Source organism: Chrysemys picta, chromosome 20, assembly GCF_011386835.1.
Source record: "Chrysemys picta bellii isolate R12L10 chromosome 20, ASM1138683v2, whole genome shotgun sequence".
Classification (NCBI taxonomy): Eukaryota; Metazoa; Chordata; order Testudines; family Emydidae; genus Chrysemys; species Chrysemys picta.
Genome location: NC_088810.1, coordinates 14401210 through 14419173, shown reverse-complemented (window position 1 = coordinate 14419173; position 17964 = coordinate 14401210). Strand labels below are relative to the sequence as shown.

The following is a 17964-nucleotide window of genomic DNA, read 5'->3' as shown; positions in this document are numbered from 1 at the left end:
CAAGCGCCTCCAGACAGCTGCAACTGTCAGAGAGGGGATGGAAGCCAGACCCAAGAATAATAAAACTTGTCAGGTGGGCTCGTTAGAGAAGATCAGACATATTGACCGCCTTGGGAGTTAGAAGCCAGCACCTTCTTTTGAAAACACCCTCTTTGAAAATAAATGTGGCAGCGTTAAGACAACACCCGGAAAGAAGCACCACAGATGACCAACTGACACAGAATCTGGTATAGATTTGCATGAGAGGGAAGCTGCAATAAATGTGAGGTGTCTTGCAGAGGCCCCTGGGTCTCATCTTGTCAACATCGGAGCATCGATCCGGATTGACAGAAGCCCAGCTCCACCTCTCCCCCATCTAACTCACCTGGCTAATGAAGTTAAGGGGAGCAACTAGTTGGTAACAACAAGAAGAAGGAGTGTGTTTGTGTGTGTGTGTGAGTGCATGAGGGTAATATATCTCATATGCATATGATACAGTGTTGATTGATAGATGTATTAACAATAAATGTGGCGCTTTGCTGTATCCCTCCTGAAAAGATCCTGTGCAATACTTTAAGTACAACATGATCTCCTGTATTGCACAGGCCAGAGACCTGCCCCCAGATAATTCTTAGAGCAGAGCTGTTAGCAAAATGTCCAGTTTTGCTGTAAAAATTGTCAGTGGTGGAGAATCCACCACGACCCTGGGTAAATAGTTCCAATATTTAATTACTGTTAAAAATGTGTGCAGACATGCCAACTCTCGCGATAAATTCTAAGTAACATTTCTAAATAAAATTAAGCCTCACTGAGGATCTTGTGATAGAACTTTCAAATCTCCGGATTGTTTAATACTGACGTAGTTCACGTGCAGCATCTCGTGCAACTTCCCTGTGTGCTGCAGACACGCTGTGGTGCATGAGAGATGAGGACTCCTCGGCGGTTAGCTGAGCAAGAGGCACATGTGTGGTCAGCTTTTGCATTGGACTCAGCGGGATCCTGACTGTTGGGCTCCCTGTTTGTGTCCCAGTAATTGGGGACGGGGCTGGGCAGGGCACTGTGGCCAGGGCCATGCCGTTCGAGTGCTGCAAGCTGGTGGGCCTGAGCTGCTGGAGTGTGGGTGAGTCCAGGGCTGAAGCCCTGGGCAGGAGGCAAAGAAGCGATGCTGGCAGGGAGGCACAGGCAGCAGGGCTCACTCCTGCAGAGCCAGCAGGCCAGCCCCTGGGTCCCCCCTTCCCCTGGGCTCAAAAACTCCTCACTGCACCGCCTGGCCAGCAGCTGCTGCTCTCCCACAGCTATGGGGTGCTGTGATCAAGAGGCAAGAAGTGGGGTGGGCCTGCGGTGTGAGGCCGCAGAAGGGACCTTGGGGCAATGAGGGGGAACCATGGGTAGACGGTGACCCAGTTGTTGGGAGAGGCTAGCCCCGGCCCCTCCCCTCCCCCCCCCCCCGAAGCAGGATCAATCACAGAGACCCCCTTGGGACTGTCACCTGATGTGCTGAGACTACCGCTGAGCCCGTTTTCTCTGCCACTTTGGGCCTCTAGGACCCTCTCTTGTTGAGCCAGATATGCTAATCTGCTGCAACACAGACCCAAAGCTGCAGACTTAACTGAAAACAGCTTAGGAAGTGCTCCTGTCTCTAGCACCCAGACATCCAGCTCCCAATGGGATCCAAACCCCCAAATTAATCCATTTTACTCTGTATAAAGCCTTTTTTTATCCTTTGTACAAGACCTAGTGCAACTATAGGAACTTGGTTGCAACAATGATCTATACAGTCACAGTTCACGTCAATAACGTCACATTACTGAACATCAACATTAATGGTCCAGCAATCTCCTCAACCAGCACTTTAAAAACTCTTGGATCCAAGTTGTCTGGACCGGCTGATTTAAAAATGTCTAACTTTAGTAGTGAGACAAGGTGGGTAAGGTAATATCTTTAACTGGACCAATTTCTGTTGGTGAAAGAGACATGCTTTCAAGCTCCACAGAGCTCTCCTTCAGGGCTAGGTCTTTAGTAACTTCTGTTTAACATCCTCCAGAGACACTAGTGGAATGAAGAAAATGTTATCCCCACCCTATGATAAGACAACATCATCTGTTTTTCCCCCAAATACAGAACACAACTATTTATTGAACACTGCTGCCTTTCGGCTCATAATTGTTTTCGGCTTTGTGAAATGGGCCTTTTGACCGCACCAAGTATGTATATGACTGGTCTGAACTTTATTCTGTTGACGTGGGGGCCCTATTGCAGGGACCAGGTCTTGGTGAAGGATCCAGGCTATGGAATTGATGTATCCCAGAGATCAGTTGGAGCCTGACTCTTGGCATTTTGGAGCCAGCTGAAGGCAGCATTCTCATTACCATTGGGCACGGCCGCCCTGGCTGCTTGCAGAGTCAGACCCTACTGGCATGGATTGAAAGGGATGGAGAGTGCATCTGTGTCTGCCCATCTTTCCTGGCTCCCATCACAGTGTCCCTACCCCGCCCCTCCACCAACTAGGTACACTGGCCCATGGTCCCTCATTATTATTTAGAATGACCCCCATGAACTGTCATGTACAAATCTCTCCCACCTACAGGCACTGACCTTCAGCTTTCCCCAGGAGTGCTCCACCCCTGCTCTGCCCTGAGGCCCCACCCCCACTCCACCCCTTCCCACCAAGGCCCCACCCTCACCTTGCCTCTTCCTGCCCCTATTCCACCCCCTCCTCCAAGCATGCCCCGCCCTTACTCTGCCTCTTCCTGCCCCTGCTCCTCCCCATTCCCCCCGCCCCCAGTGCCTCCCACTCGCCATGTAACAGTTGATCGGTGGGAGGTGCTGGGGGGGAGAGGAATGGGGAGGAGCTGATGAGTGGGGCCCATTGAACAGCTGATGGGCAGGTGGCTGGTGGGTGAGGGGCACCCACTATTTTTTTCCATGGGTGCTCCAGCCCCAGAGCACACATGGAGTTAGTGCCTATGCTCCCACCCTCCGCTGTCTCTCCCAGCTTCCCAATAATTTCTGAAGCTAGTTCAATATCATGCTTCTTGGGTGAAATCCCGGCCTCAATAAAGTCAATGGGAGTTTAGGAAATATAATTGTGACATTACATTCCATGTTCCTCATGAAAATATGCTTATGATATGAATATGACATAACTGAGATGTACTTTATGCAAGATGGATCATGTAAGATATAATTGGAAAGGTTATGAGTTACTGAATGTGATTATCCAGTTTGTATGCCTGTATCATTTCTGTATCTGAAGTTAGGAATATTAACTATGTATCTGTATTTCAAATGTGTTACTTTGGGTGTCACCCCCAACCAGCCCTTCAGGTACAACAATGGAAAAGCCACACAGGGCTAATGGGCCATTAGCAGAAACAGTGGACTGTGAAAGAGCTTAGACTTCCTGTGGACACTGGAGACAGACTATGAGCAATGGCTGCCACAGCTCTGCAGAGACATGGGTCTGAGTCACCTGGTGCTGGATGCCCCTCTTCCCCTTTGGAATGCCAGTGGTTTTTCCACTAGACGACAAAGGGTTCCCGCCTTACACGAGAGCTATATAAGGCAGGGGAGTGACATCCTCAAGGTTTCCTCTGCCTCCCCAACCTAAGAGACACGGAAAAAAACATGGAAGCAAGAACTGAACAGGGGGTTGCGGGAGGAGAAGAATTGAGCCCAAGCTGGGAGGGCGTCTAGCTTGTAAGTAATAATACCTGAGGTCTCAAGAGGGAGGCCAGTGCAGCAGCCTTTCAAGATGTTCAGTAATCTGCCTGCAACAATATTCAGGGTGAGAAATACTATTTGTAACTAATGTCTTTAGTGAAACTAGCTTAGTTTGAGTGATTGGTTTCATTTGCTTGGTAATCTGATTTGTTTGCTACCCCTTTTACCACTTAATCTGCCTTTTGTAGTTAATAAAATTTGTTTTGTTTATAATAACCCAGTTTCTGTAATTTCTAACCGGGGTGGGGGGTGGGGGAGGGGGCGAGAAGTTGTGCATACCTTCCTCCACATTGAGGGAGGAGGTGAATTTCATAATATACCTTTGGATCTGCACTCCAAGGGAGGTGGACACCTGAGTGCTGAAGCAAGTCCCTTAAGCTGAGTCTTCCCAGAGCTGATCTGCAGCTGGGTGTGGCCCTGCCTGTGTGTGTGTTAGAGGAGGCTTTACTATCCTGGCTCAGCAAGACAGGTTAAAGGGGGCCCATGCTGGCAGAACAGGTAGACTCAGTGGTATCTCAGCACATTAGGTGGCTTCCTAAGGGGCATAATCCATCACAACAATCATAGAAATACCATCCGTGGACTCCCTTTGATCTCAGGGATCTTCTAGAATCATAGATGTGTAGGACTGGAAGGGACCTCCAGAGGTCATCTAGTCCAGTCCCTTGCACTCATGGAAGGATAAAGTTTTATCTAGACCAGGGGTCTCAAACTCAAATGACCACGAGGCCACATGAGGACTAGTACATTGGCCTGAGGGCCGCATTACTTACACCTCCCCCACGCCACCCTTGGCTCTGCTCCCACTCTACCCCTTCCATGAGGCCCTGCCCCTGCCCTGCCTCTTCCCACCCCTTCCCCGCCCCCATTCCAACCCTTCCCCGAAATCCCCACCCCAACTCTGCACCCTCCCTGACCCCAGGGGTGCAGGAGAGGTGTGGCAGGAGCTCAGGGCAGGGAGTTGGGGTGTGGGGTACAGGATGGGCGAGGGGTGTGGCAGGGGGTCAGGGTGCAGGGTGTGGCAGGGGGCTCAGGGCAGGGGGTCAGGGTGCAGGGTGCAGCAGGGGGTTGGGGTGCAGGAGGGGTGAGGGGTGTGGCAGGGGGTCAGGGTGCAGGGTGCGGCAGGGGGCTCAGGGCAGGGGGTTGGGGTGAAAGAGGGGTGCAACAGGGGGCTCAGGGCAGGGGGTCAGGGTGCAGGGTGGAGCAGGGGGTTCAGGGTCGGGGTGAAGGAGGGGTGCGAGATGCAGCAGGGGGTTCAGGGCAGGGGGTTGGGGTGCAGGAGGGATGCAGGGTGCGGCAGGGGGTTCAGCTGCAGGAGGGGTTCGGGGGGCGGGCTCTGGTCCAACATGCACTGGGGGCAGGGCAGACTCCCTGCCTGCCTGCCCTGCCCCCGCACTGCTCCGGGAAGCGGCGGGAACCTAGGGAAGGAGGGGCGCGGATGTCTGTGTGTGGCTCTTGCTTCAGGCAGCACCCCCAGCAGCTCCCATTGGCCGCGGTTCCCCATTCCCGGCCAATGGGAGCTGCTGGGGGCGGTACCTGAAGCAACAGCCACACACAGACACCTGCGCTCCTCCTTCCCCACGTTCCAGCCACTTTCCGGAGCGGTGCGTGTTCATTTCACACCATACACTCTATTGTAATAATCTTTGTACAAGATATGCCTCGTGAGGTATCATTTGAAAACTCCTAATTTGCTGGTCAGTATTGTCTTGATAAAATATGTGTGGCAACATTGCATGTACAGTTATAATATTCCCCTGTATGATGTTATTAACACATGTTCCAAATCCCACAGGCCTGGTTAAACGATGTTGGCTAACAGGTCTGTCCCAGACAAAGGAATGTGTGCTTGTCTTAATTTGCATTTAAGCAGTAAGCAGAGTCATCAAGCAGGCAGGGAAAACAAAAGAAGCTCAAACAGGAAGAAAAAAGCCAGCAGGGAACATCCTTCCATATCCACTCTTTGTCTCCCAATACTCAGCTGGAAATGTTTTTCAAGGGGGGGACTGACACTATAAAAGTGTTTTGCAGGAGGTCAGATGAGATGATCACAGTGGTCCCTTTTGGCTTTATAATCTATGAACAAGGGTCCCTGTTGGTCACCCAAAGACAGACAGTCACTGGGACAGCCAAGTCCAGGCCTAGCAGAGGCTTTGTAGGGGAGGATCAGGTCCTTTATTTGGACTTTATGCTAGTCAGGTGACCAGAGTAGCATGCTCGTGCGATGTTGCTCTTTTCAATCTGCTGTGCTTAGTGCAAGAGCTGTGGTGTATTCCTCTGACTACAGCTCCCCTGAGCAGCTTTACGGATCAAACGACAGTCACTCCAAGCTGCAGCAGCACAAATCACCAGCTGGTGAGGTTTTCAGGGCAGGCAGGCCCATTATTGGATTTGAAGAAACTCAGCTCTGAGGAAAGCACCCTGAGAAATGGTTTTCTTTGCTCCTATGACCCTGCCAATGCTCATTGAGCTGAATTCTGTAAGAATTGGTCAGTTGGAACCTTATTTAATTGCACAGTATCCTTGCCTGAAAACGACTGGGTACACGAAGCCCTATTTATTGTGTCACAGCTGGAGAATTCAAGGCTGTGTTTCTAGGTAATGAGTACTATAGTCCTCTGGGCTACGCCAGATGAGCAGCGGATTTGTCCCAGTCTGAAAAATGAGGTCGAAACTCCAGGGTGTTCTCTTTCTCTGTGCCTCTTTCAAGCAGTTATTTGTAGATCCTTGTTATGACCCTGTGCTGGCAGGGCTTGGGAGCTTTCCCTTAGGGTCTATCTACACTGCAACTGGGAGGCAAGACTGCAGCATGTCCAGGCGTACCCGAGCTAGCTTTGATCAAGTCAGGTTGTTAAAAGTAGTAGTGTAGCCACTGTAGAATATCCAGCATCAAGATCTGGCCACTCAGATACTATCCTCCCTGTTACCCCACAGTCTAGGGCACCCCGCTCACACCCTTTTGAGGGCTAAAGGCGTGACCCGGTCAATTTAGGCACTTCCACCCTTTCCCTACCGAGAGCTTGGGGTGTAAGGCACCTATCCTTTCTCATGGGGCTCAAGGAGAGACCTGGTCAATTTAAGTACCCGCCACTACCCATGGGACTTGGGGCTGTACAGGTCTGCGTGACCTTTTCCCAGTGAAAGAACCGTAGACAGCTGTGCTCTAAACATCTATTTATTAACAACACACACAGAATACATATACCAAGCAAATCTCTTATGCTCACTGCTCCAAGGTACAGACAAATTTCACCTGATGGCCAGTCCGGAGCCACTTGTCTGGGGGTTCCCGGCGATGCCTCTGCACATCATGGTCATGCAGAGGGGTCAGAGTTCCAGCAGCTTGATGTTGAACTACAATCCAGAAATGGTTCCCAAAGAGCATTGCTTTCCATTTACATTCTCTAGGTAAAACTAGCCCCCCCCTTTCACTTCACTAAACCCATCACAAAATAACAAACATTTTAACCAATGACACCCTGGCACTCTGTCCTCCTTCCTGCCCAAGTTTTTTACATTTTATCTTTCATGCCCAAATTGTAACTTAGTTGTGTCCTTTTCTGTTTGTGCAGCTGGTGAGCATAAAACACTGGTCAGAGCTTATTTTACCATTTGTTGAGTCTCTTTCTGTATCCTTCCTAATTTCCCAGTGCCTGGGTGTCTACTTTATAACCTTGGTGGTTATACATCTCATTAGGACATTCCTGAGGTGGGGGTGCTTTATCAGCAGAAGAACTTTTTTTTTGCTTCAATTTTAATGGTGAACTCCCAGCGTTTAATGGAGGGGGGAAGGAGTTGATCAAGTCTCAGGCCAACATCCTGTGACCCAAGGTATGTACTTGGGTGGCTACCCTGTGCTGCTAGGGCTATACCACTATTTTTAGCAAGCTAGCTTAATCAACAGTAGCTTGAGTATGCCTCCATGTGCTGTCCCTATTGCAGTGTAGACATACCCTTAGTCTTTTTTATACACTGTACAATTAGTCAGTGGAACTCATTATATAGAACTGGAAGGGACCCTGAAAGGTCATCGAGTCCAGCCCCCTGCCTTCAATAGCAGGACCAAGTACTGATTTTTGCCCCAGATCCCTAAGTGGCCCCCTCAAGGATTGAACTCACAACCCTGGGTTTAGCAGGCCAATGCTCAAACCACTGAGCTATCCCTCATTGCTACAAGATATTACTGAGGCCAGGTGCTTAGCAGGATCCAGAGAAAGATCAAATATCGATACGGACAACAGGAATATCTGGATTTGATACTAGCCATGATTAAAGAAAGAACAAAAAAGTTTAGAAGAACTATAAACCCTCCTGCTTCAAGGCACACACCAGCCTCTAACTAATGGGGGTCAGGAAGCAACTTATCCAGTAGACAGGTCATGTCATACTTTCCCACTTCATGTTTCTATAAAACATCTGGCACTGGCTACAATTAGAGGCAGGATAGCAGATGAGACAGACCCCTAATCTTGCAGTTTCTATGCTCCTTGTCTGAAAATATTTATTTTAAATACAAACATAATTTTGCCAGGAGCTACTTTAGCTCTTTTGGTAGCAGGAATGGGGGAAGGTGTGTGGGGAGAGAAGATTTGTGTGGAGTGCAAAGTATAATAATTTGACTTCTGTGTGACTTTCAACATACATATATAAATTACTGACCACTGTTATTATTTCACTTATTGTAGGGCCTATTTTAAATGGCAGAGGGCATTGTATGAGAGGAAGGATACAGTGGGAAACAAGGAGTCAGAATACCTGGGTCTGTACTGAGCTCTGTCCCTCAATTGGATAAGTCACCTCCGCACCTGTGCAATGGAGATATTGTTGATCTGCCTTGTGGAAGGGTTGTGAGAATTCAGTAACGTTTATGAAGCTGTGATGCTGGCAGAGGAGGTATCGGTTCATGCTAAGGCCCCTAGGTCTCAACTGAACACTGACGGCTTGTCTACACTGGCAATTTACAGTGCTGCAACTTTCTTGCTCAAGGTGGTGAAAAAACACCTCCCTGAGTGCAGCAAGTTTCCGTGCTGTAAAGCGCCAGTGTAGACCGTGCACCAGCGCTGGGAGCCGCACTCCCAGTGCTAGTAGCTATGCCCCTCGTGGAAGTGGTTTTTTCTCCCAGCGCTCTGCCGCGACCACACAAGCCACTTTAAAGTGCTGCCACAGCAGTGCTTTAGTGTTGCCAGTGTCGACTAGCCCTGACAAATAGCTGGAGCCAGTCTGGGCTCACCTGTGTGCTGGAACGGTTAAAACAGGCATTAGAGTTATAAAAACGTGCTTAGTGTTTAGACTTTATGGAATACTTGTAAGTTGCTGCGTGCACTCACCTCACTTATAATACCTGTAGGCCATGTTATAAAGTAAGATTTAAGTGTTTGCTCTGTAACTGTAAATCACCAGAGAGGAGAGAAGCTTTACCAAGTGCAAAATATTTGTTTCCAACATGACGTGTTATCTCTTGCCCAACAAAAGAAGGCCCATCAACACCAGGGAAATCACTGCTGAACATAACCACTGCTGAAGACAAAAGGCTTTGTGCATTGCTTCTCCCCTCCCACCCCCATGAAGAGGAGATGTGCTACTGAATTCCTCCCGACAGCTGAATTCACAACTCTAATGCTTGAGGAGTTTACACTTGATACTTGGTTGGTGAAATCTAAGGTCTTGTCTACACTGCCACTTTACAGCACTGAAACTGTCTCGTTCAGGGGTGTGAAAAAACACCCCCGAGCAATGAAAGTTTCAGCGCTGCAAAGTGGCAGTGTAGACAGTGCACCAGCGCTGGTAGCTACTCCCCTTGTGGGGGTGGGTTTTTTTACAGCTTTCTCCCAGTGCTGGTGCCGCGACTACACAGCCACGTTGAACGGTTGCTGCGACAGCGTTTTAACATTGGCAGTGAAGACGTGCCCTGTGTATAGAACTCACAGCCAATTTGGGGTTTGTGTCCCGCTTCTCCGCAGTCAGCCCCGAAGATCGTACTCATGCTCTTGAACCACTGGAGCACAGCTCGACAGAGCATTCTGAGATCTGCAGAGTAGATCAAGAGGAGCCAAAGTTACTTAGTCAATTCTTCTTCTTCTATGCCCATAGTTGGTGCTTAGATGGTAAAAGCCCAATAGAAATATCTCTGGGTGATGAACGCTTTGCTCTCAAAACTAAAAAACTTATTTTTAAACGTTCATAATCTAATTTAATAAAACCTCCCTCTGGAGCCTCCCTCTGGGGCTTGAGCCAGGAGTGTCTGGCAAGTTTGTTACATTCATGTTAAGCATTTAGAGGGCACATTATGTCCTCGGAGCACCCGACTAGGACATGTCTGCTTCCATTGAAAATAAGTGGTGGGGCTGTACCACCACCTTCACTGCCCCCAGCCCACGTGGGGTAGGCAAATAGTGCTAATGCCCCTACAGGGCTGGGGACCCCGAGAGACAGAGAAAGGGGCTGGATCATGTGCCTATTGATGTTAACGAGAGCAGGATCAAACCCAGTAACTTGCCCTGGGTCACAGAGCGAGTCCCTAACAGAACCCAGGCGTCCTGGCTCCCAGCCCCCCGGAGATGTACAGCAGTCAACAAAGTGTGTGTGTGTCCGGGCAGGGGGCGGGGGCGGGGACCCGGGGCTGGGAGGGAATCCCAGCTATAGGGGTCGCTGGGAGAGGAGGCCCCTCCCCTCCGGGAGCGGAAGTAGGGCAGGCGGACGTGCTTTGAACGTCTGAGGTCACTTCCGGACCTCGGAGCGTTTCAAGATGGCGGCTTCATTGTTGAGGTGACGTCTGGGAGCGGGGGGGAGCCGAGGGGAGGGGGGTAGGCTGGAGACCTGGCGAGTGGGGGGGACTGGGTAGCGGAGCGGAGGAGGAGGAGGAGGAGGCGGCGGAGGCCTGGGGGGACGAGGGGAGAGACCAGGTAGCGGGGGGCACCAGGTGGCCGGGCGGGCCGGGGGGAGGCCCGGCGGGGGGACGGTGGCCGGGCCCTGGAGAACCCCATGGCGGGCGGGCCGGTGACTGCCTGTGATGTGGCTGCGCTTTGGACAGGGTAGAAGCGTTGGAGGGCTCGGGGTAGTCCTGGGACCCTGCCCCCGGCTTCTCCCCGTCGCCTACAGCGGTGCTGCTCCTGCCTCCGGGGGTCTCCAGGGGCGCGCAGCTAGGCCAAGGCAACAGCCTCGGTGACCTGCAGTGAAGCCTGACTGGCTCCCGCTGCCGGGGTGAGCCCGTGACAGTCTTGTCTTAAAAACAAAGCACTGGAAGGGCAGGAAATTCTGCGGTGTTAATAAGCAAAAGATCCCTAAGGTCCCTAAACAGCATCATCAGTTCCCCTCGCTCTCGTGCGGCATGTAGGGAGAGCTCAGCTAGACAGACATTTATGGTCACGTTGCACTGCTGTCTAATGGCTCTAAGCTGGCAGACGCCTGGGTAGACTGACCCTGCATCTTAGAACCGTGAGTACGGGCCTGTGTCGACACAAACATTGTACAGCTTTAACTGTACTAGTTTAGCAATGTGGTGTAAACCACCCCACTGTAGACACATTTATACCTGTGTAACTTATCCCCATACGGGAAGGGGAATAACTTGTCTCTGTAACACGGCTGCTACTCTGAAACTTGTCTCTGTATAAGAGAGATGAGGTGGGTGAGATGATATCTTTCCATGGACCAACTCTGCTGGTGAGAGAGAGAGTACGAAGAGCTCTTTTTCAGACCTCACCCACCTTGGTCCCAGGATATTAGGTAATACATCTATAATAACCCAGTATAAGACCTTTATATGAGTATAACTGCATCCCTACTAGGGATTGGACCAGTATAATTATTTTGGCCCTTTTTATTGGTCATAAATTAGGGGGAAAAAAAAAACAAATACCCAACAGTCCCTGCAAAAGACAAGCACTTTTCTGCATTCAGATCGCCTTTAAAGGTATCACAACATAGTTCTAACCAGCACAGGTTAGGTAGCTGAGCAACAGGTATATCTGTGACTGTGTTCTCATTTATTGCCACTGCTGTAGTCACGGTGTGGCAGAATTATGATGTACCTTTGCCAGTGTCATATGGAATGGGTAAGGCCCTACCAAATTCATGGTCCATTTTGATCAATTTTATGGTCATAGGATTTTAAAAATTGTAAATTTCATGAATCCAGATATTTAAATCTGAAATTTCATGGTGGTGTAATTGTAGGGGTCCTGCCCCAAAAGGGTATTGTGTGTATGTGTCCCCCCCAAAAAGTTATTGGGGGGTCGTGGTATTGCCACCCTTACTTTTGCACAGCTACTGGCGGTGGTGCTGCCTTCGGAGCTGGGTGGCTGGAGAGCGGCAGCTGCTGGCTAGGAGCAGAAGTAAGGATGGCATGGTATGGTATATAGCCACTCTTACTTCCGCACTGCTGCCTTTAGAGCTGGGCCCTCGGCCAGCAGCCGCCACTCTCTGGCCACCCAGCTCTGAAGGCAGCAACACAGAAATAAGGGTGGCAATACTACAGCACCCCCCACCCCCCGCAACCTCCTTTTGGATTGGGACCCTCAGTTTAAGAAATGCTGGTCTTTCCCATGAAATCTGTATAGTATAGGGTAAGAGTACACAAAAGACCAGTAAGAGTACCACAAAAGTCTGTGACACGTTTTTCATGGCCGTGCATTTGGTAGGGCCCTAGGAATGGGTTTTTGATGTTCGTATTGGTTCAGGAGTTCTGGTTTCCTTTAGCAGATGAAGGTTGATCTCACTGTAGTCTGTGTTGCTCAATATGTTGCTGGTGAGTAAAGGACTATTGTGTCCAATTTTGGTGTCCCTGCTTTAGAAAGGCTGTTGAATATTTGGAAAAAGTTCAAAGAAGAGCTGCAAGAGTGATCTGAGTGCTGGAAAGCTTGCCTTACAGTGAAAGACTAAAGGATTTGAATCTGTTTAGTTTATTGATGAGAAGGTTGAGCATGGTCTATAACTCTTCTTCTTCGGCTATCCCTCAGTGCGAGGATGATGTCTGCCAAAGGGATTTATTGATGGGTTTTTAAGTGGCTGAGGAGCCCAATTTTTGCCCTGCAGATTTTCCCACAGAAGTGACAGGTGTAATCTTGGAGGAGACATAGTTGTTGGCTAGTGTTGTGCCCTTTCTTTACTCCTTTGTCGCTTCTGTCTCATGAGCACGTCTGTTCTCCTCAAAGTGGGCTATGGCTTGATGTATAGCGTGATGCCTCTGTGTTGAAGTCCTCCAGGTTGGTGGATTGATGCCTCCCTTTTTAAGGTGTACTTTCAGTATGTCCTTGAAGTGCTTCCGCTGCCCTCCACGATCCCTTCTTCCCTGGTTTAACTGAGAGAAGAGTACTTGCTTTGGGAGGCAAGTGTCAGACATATGTACACAGTGACCAGCCCAGCAGAGTTGATGTTTCATGACCTGCGCTTTTACACTGCTGATGTTGGCTGCAGAGAGAACGCTGATGTTAGTGCGTCAGTCTTTCCACCTGATCCTGAGAATCCTCCTGAGGTAGTACGGCTGGAACCACTCCAGCTGCTTGAGATGTTGTTTGTAGGTTACCCGTAGAGAAGGGTGGGGATGACAACTGCCTTGTAAACCAAGATCTTGGTACCTGTTTGTAGATCCCTATCATTGAAGACTTGTTTGAGTAGTCTTCCAAAGAATGTGCTAGCCCAGCGGATCCTGTATTTGATTTCTGTGTCAGTGCTATTTGTTTGGGAGAGGTGGCTGCCAAGGTATGGAAAATGGTCCACATTTTCCTTGGGTTCTCTGCTGATGGTGATTTGTGAAGTATGAAGAGTAGTTTATGCAGGCGAGGGCTAGTAGAATACCTTGGTATTGATAGAATATCCTAATATTGAGAGAGACCCCCCCAAGCTATGATAGGATCTGCAAAAAGATTTAGGGTGCTTGCAGGTCAGCCTCTGTGTGTGCAAAGATGACACAATCATCTGCATACTGAATCCGTGATGCCAATTCTTGTGATCTTAAATTTTGTTTGGAGACGTGGGAGATTGTGAAGTTGGCCATCCATACGATACTTGATCCCGATTCCATCAGGAAGGCTGTCGCAGATGAGAATCAGGATCACGGCAAGGTAAATGGAGAACAGTGTTGGAGCAGTGACACAGCCCTGCTTGACACCAGTATGATGAATGGTTCGATCTCTGAGCCGTTGCATCCCATCATAGAGTAGTTTGATGATGGAAATAAATTTCTTTGGACAACCAAACCTACACAGCACCATCCCTAGGGCATCATGATTGATAGAGTCAAAGGCCTTGGTTAGGTCGATGAATGCCATGAGCAGTTCCTGGTGTTGCTCTCTGCACTTCTCCTGAATCTGTCGTGCCACGAAGATCATGTCAGTTGTGCCTCAGGGTGTCCTGAAGCCACACTGATTCAAGGAAGAGTTCATCCGCAAGAGGGAGGAGGTGGTTTAAAAGGATCCGGGCAAGGATCTGCCCTATGACGGAGAGGAGGGCAATACCTCTGTAGTTCCCAAACAAAGATTTGTCCCCTATCTTGAATATTGTAACAAGGTTGGCCTTCTTAAAGTCAGGTGGAATTTCTTCACAGGTCCAGATTTTGTCAAGGAATTGGCAAAGTTTGTGCTGGGGCTTTGTTCCACCAGCTTTAAAAGCCTCAGCTGGGATGCCGTCTGGGCCTGGTGATTATTTTTATCTGGATGATGGCACATTATACTTCCTCGGAAGATGGGAAACTCTCTGACTTGCCTGACGTCATTGACATTCAAAAGCACTGGAATCAACTTAAAAATACTATTCACAGTGCATGTGCTGAAACCATAGGATATTCCATTCATCAGCACCAAGACTGGTTTGATAAAAACAACGAGGAAGTCCTCGTTTAATTCCATTTAATTCAACAGAAAATAAATGTATTCTGTATCTGGCAAAATGATTTCTCTAACCGAGGAAAACATGAGGCCTATCATCTGCTCAAAGCTGAAGTCCAAAGGAGGCTACATGGCATCAAAAACAAGTGCTGGCAAGAGAAGGTTCTCTGAGATCCAGGTTTTCATAGACCAGGATGACATGAGAAGCTTCTTTCAAACCACAAAAGCTCTATATGGGCCAAGCTCCAAAGGCCCAACCCCCTTATGTTCCCAGGGTGGCTCCACTCTCCTCAAGGACAATGTAGCCATTAAACAATGCTGGAAGGAGCACTTTGAGAGCCTACTAAACTGTGAATCCACAGTCTCTGAAGACACCACTGAGTTCATTCCACAACACACAGCAATGGAATACCTTGCTGATTCCCCATCTTCCGAAGTCTATAACTACTAGCGCAGGGAGAAGATGTACTATTAGAGGGCTCTTTATTCTAGCAGACACACGGGCCCAGTCAGACATACAAGAACCAGTGGCTGGAAGTTGCAAGTAGAAAAATTCAAATGGGAAATAAGGTTCATTTTTTAAAGTGAGGATAATTAGCCATTGGCACAGCTTCATAAGGGGTGTGGTAGATTCTCTATCGCTTGGTATATTTAAATCAGAATGGGAGACTGATTCTCTGGTCTACCAAGGCCACTTCGCTCCATATAAACACTGCAGAGTGCTCCCACGCTATCAGGAGACAACCAGTGGGGAATTCCCTCTGTGCTGGCTCTCTTTCCTCCACACCAGTGTGAGGTAGAGGAGAGGACTAGGGAAGGATAGAAGGTGTGGCTCTGTTACCACCAGTCCTCCATTAGAGTAAGGTTCCTGCATGGAGAACTGAGGCCTGGATGCTTTACTAAGAGCTGTTGGATTCGATGCAGGAATTGCTGGATGATGTTCTCTGGCCTGTTATGCAAGAGCTCAGACTAGATGACCGTAAAGGTCTCTTCTGGCCTTGGAATCTATGAATATGTCAGTTATGGGTTCAGTACAGAAAGTCTGGTGGCTTGTATTGTCGGTGTCAGAACTGTTTGCGGTTCAGGCATAAGACTGTTCCCTGATCTTCTGCATGGTGGATGGGCAATGATATGGGAGGAGAGTTACCATTGGTTGTGTAATAACAGTGCCTCTTCCAATTTGAGCTTTATTTTCAATTTTCCCAGCTTCCCAATAGTTTGACTATAATGAAGTCTTAATGTCCCTGTCCCCCTACACTCCGTCTTGAGTTACTTATACACCTTTTCTCATTGGAATCAAGGTTAACAAATTTCAGAGTAGCAGCCGTGTTAGTCTGTATCCGCAAAAAGAAGAACAGGAGTTAAGGTGCCACAAGTACTCCTGTTCTTCTTTTTAAGGTTAACAAAGGTGGTGTTTTTTTTCTAGATATTTTCATACCTTTTTTGTTTTAAAAGACAGTTTTAGGCTTGGTGTGGTGTGGATGGAAAGAAACATCTTGGCTTGGGTGGAAAGCTTTCTGAGGTGTGCATAGACTCAGTTCCTGTCACAGAATCCATGGGCAGCTCTAAGTGAGCAGCAAGGGTCTGATTCGTCATTTCCTTGCACTTTGCACAGTAGATAATGTTTTCACTTCTCTTAGCCAACACTCCTATCAGTCTGATTTTTTTGGTGGCATTCTAAACTCACTGTGCAGGACTTTGTCCTACATTTTGTGGAGTTGTTTCAATGGTAAATTGGGCCCTGGACGTGCATAGACTAAGCCCAGACATTAAGATAGAAGCAACTTGCCCATGCATGTAGTGTGACATTTGCGTTGGATTACATGGGTGCATTTTAATGTGCTCGCTGATCACAATCTCTGCACGTATGCTAATGCAAACATTAATACCCTCTTCCCCTGCTGATAAATAAATTTCTAACTATCTTTCTGTCTGCATCCCCCAAAGCTGCCAAATGCACTCCTATTTTTTTTATCCATGGTACATATATGACCCCAATTACTGTAATATCTGAGCACTTCACAATATTTTAATGTGTTTATCCTCCCAACCCTCTGTGAGGCAGGGTAGGGCTATTATCCCCTTTATTCAGATGGGACCCGAGGCACAGAGACTGCGTGACTTGCCCAAGGTCATACAAGGAGTCTGTGGCAGAGCAGGGAATCCTGAATCCCTTCTTGTTTCCTAGCCTCTGGATCCTCCTTACTCCCCTCATTGCAGAAATGCCAGATTTGTTTAGCTGTGTTCCTTGTTCAGTTTGCCTCCAGCTTCCAGAAAAATCTTCTACTGACAGAAGTTGGAGAGAGATGAGGGGAGGAATCTGGCCACCTTGGAAGCCCTCATCCTAAATGTGTGTTGTTGTAGTAATTACCATAACTCCATAATGAAAGACACTGCAGAGAACTGCATTGGGAACCGAGCATGGAGCAACCCAGACAGTGCTTATCTTAATAGGGGGCGGTGAACTGATCTTGGGAGACAGGAGGTTCTGAATTGCTAATGCTGGCTCTGCCAGCTAACTCACAGTGTCACCTTGGTCAAGTCATTGAACGTGTGTTCTTTCCCTTCTTTTTTGTTTTATTTTGAATTGCAGTAGAGTCTAGGGGCCCCAGGCGTGGACCAGGGCCCTGTTGTGCTAGGTGCTGTACAAACAATAAAAAGAAGGTCCCTGCACTAAAGACTAAGTAAATTGTAAAACAAGGCTGATCCTCAGAGTGCGGAGCCGTCAGCCCTGTCATTATGTGTACGCTGTCATTTTTTTGGAAAATCTCTTGTCTTCTGCCATCTGTGTAGATGGTGTCCAGGAGCCAGAGCTTCGATTGTATGTAAATGTTTATAGCTTAGTTGAGGTCAATGGAGCTATGATGCCCTGTTGAGGGTCTGGTCCCCAGGTGTTTTTGCCGCTGTATCCTCCAGATCTGCTGGGGGATGGTTAAAAATGCCAGCACTGTGTTTACGGACTGGTGTTAATGAAACAGTGGGAGATTTCCTGAGATGCTGGAGCAGACTCAGTCTGCGTGCATCTGAGGGTTAATTAATGTTTGTCAGTGTGCTGTAGATGACAGTGCGGAGTGTTGTTATACACTTAATTCTAATCATGCCACCAGGAAATGAAGTGCTGTCTTTTGTGCCTTGTCCTTGACAGTAACTTGGGAGAGAGAGCGGATGCTGTAGATTCCAACCCACATCTGCAAACTCTTGAGCTGTGGCTGGATTGGAGGCCTGGCTCTGCCCCTCTTGCTGGAGAAATGCCCTTGAATGTCAGAGTCACAATTACTGCAATTGATCTGTAGAGAATGGCTCCCACTGCTTTGGGGACCATAAAAACCTTATTTATCTCCCACCTCCAATGTTGATGTGCCTGAAATACTGTGTACATTGGGCCATGGCATTGACCTGCCTTCTCGCTAACACTCAGAGAATAATGAATGGGCAAGGG

At 48.5% G+C, this 17964-nt stretch overlaps 1 protein-coding gene across 2 annotated transcripts in view; it reads left to right on the top strand.

The window, feature by feature from the left end:
* Positions 1–10363: 10363 nt before the first annotated feature.
* Positions 10364–17964, top strand: part of SDHC (succinate dehydrogenase complex subunit C) — a 20512-nt gene continuing 12911 nt past the window's right edge. Inside the window, exon 1 of one of the 2 annotated variants that reach the window (XM_024107068.3) lies at positions 10364–10467. In XM_024107068.3, the coding sequence (XP_023962836.1) occupies positions 10448–10467 (20 nt within the window). In that variant the 5' untranslated portion in view covers positions 10364–10447. Of the gene's footprint in view, positions 10468–10711; positions 11428–17964 lie in introns of those variants that run through there. The other variant, XM_065573863.1, reaches the window with a different exon arrangement.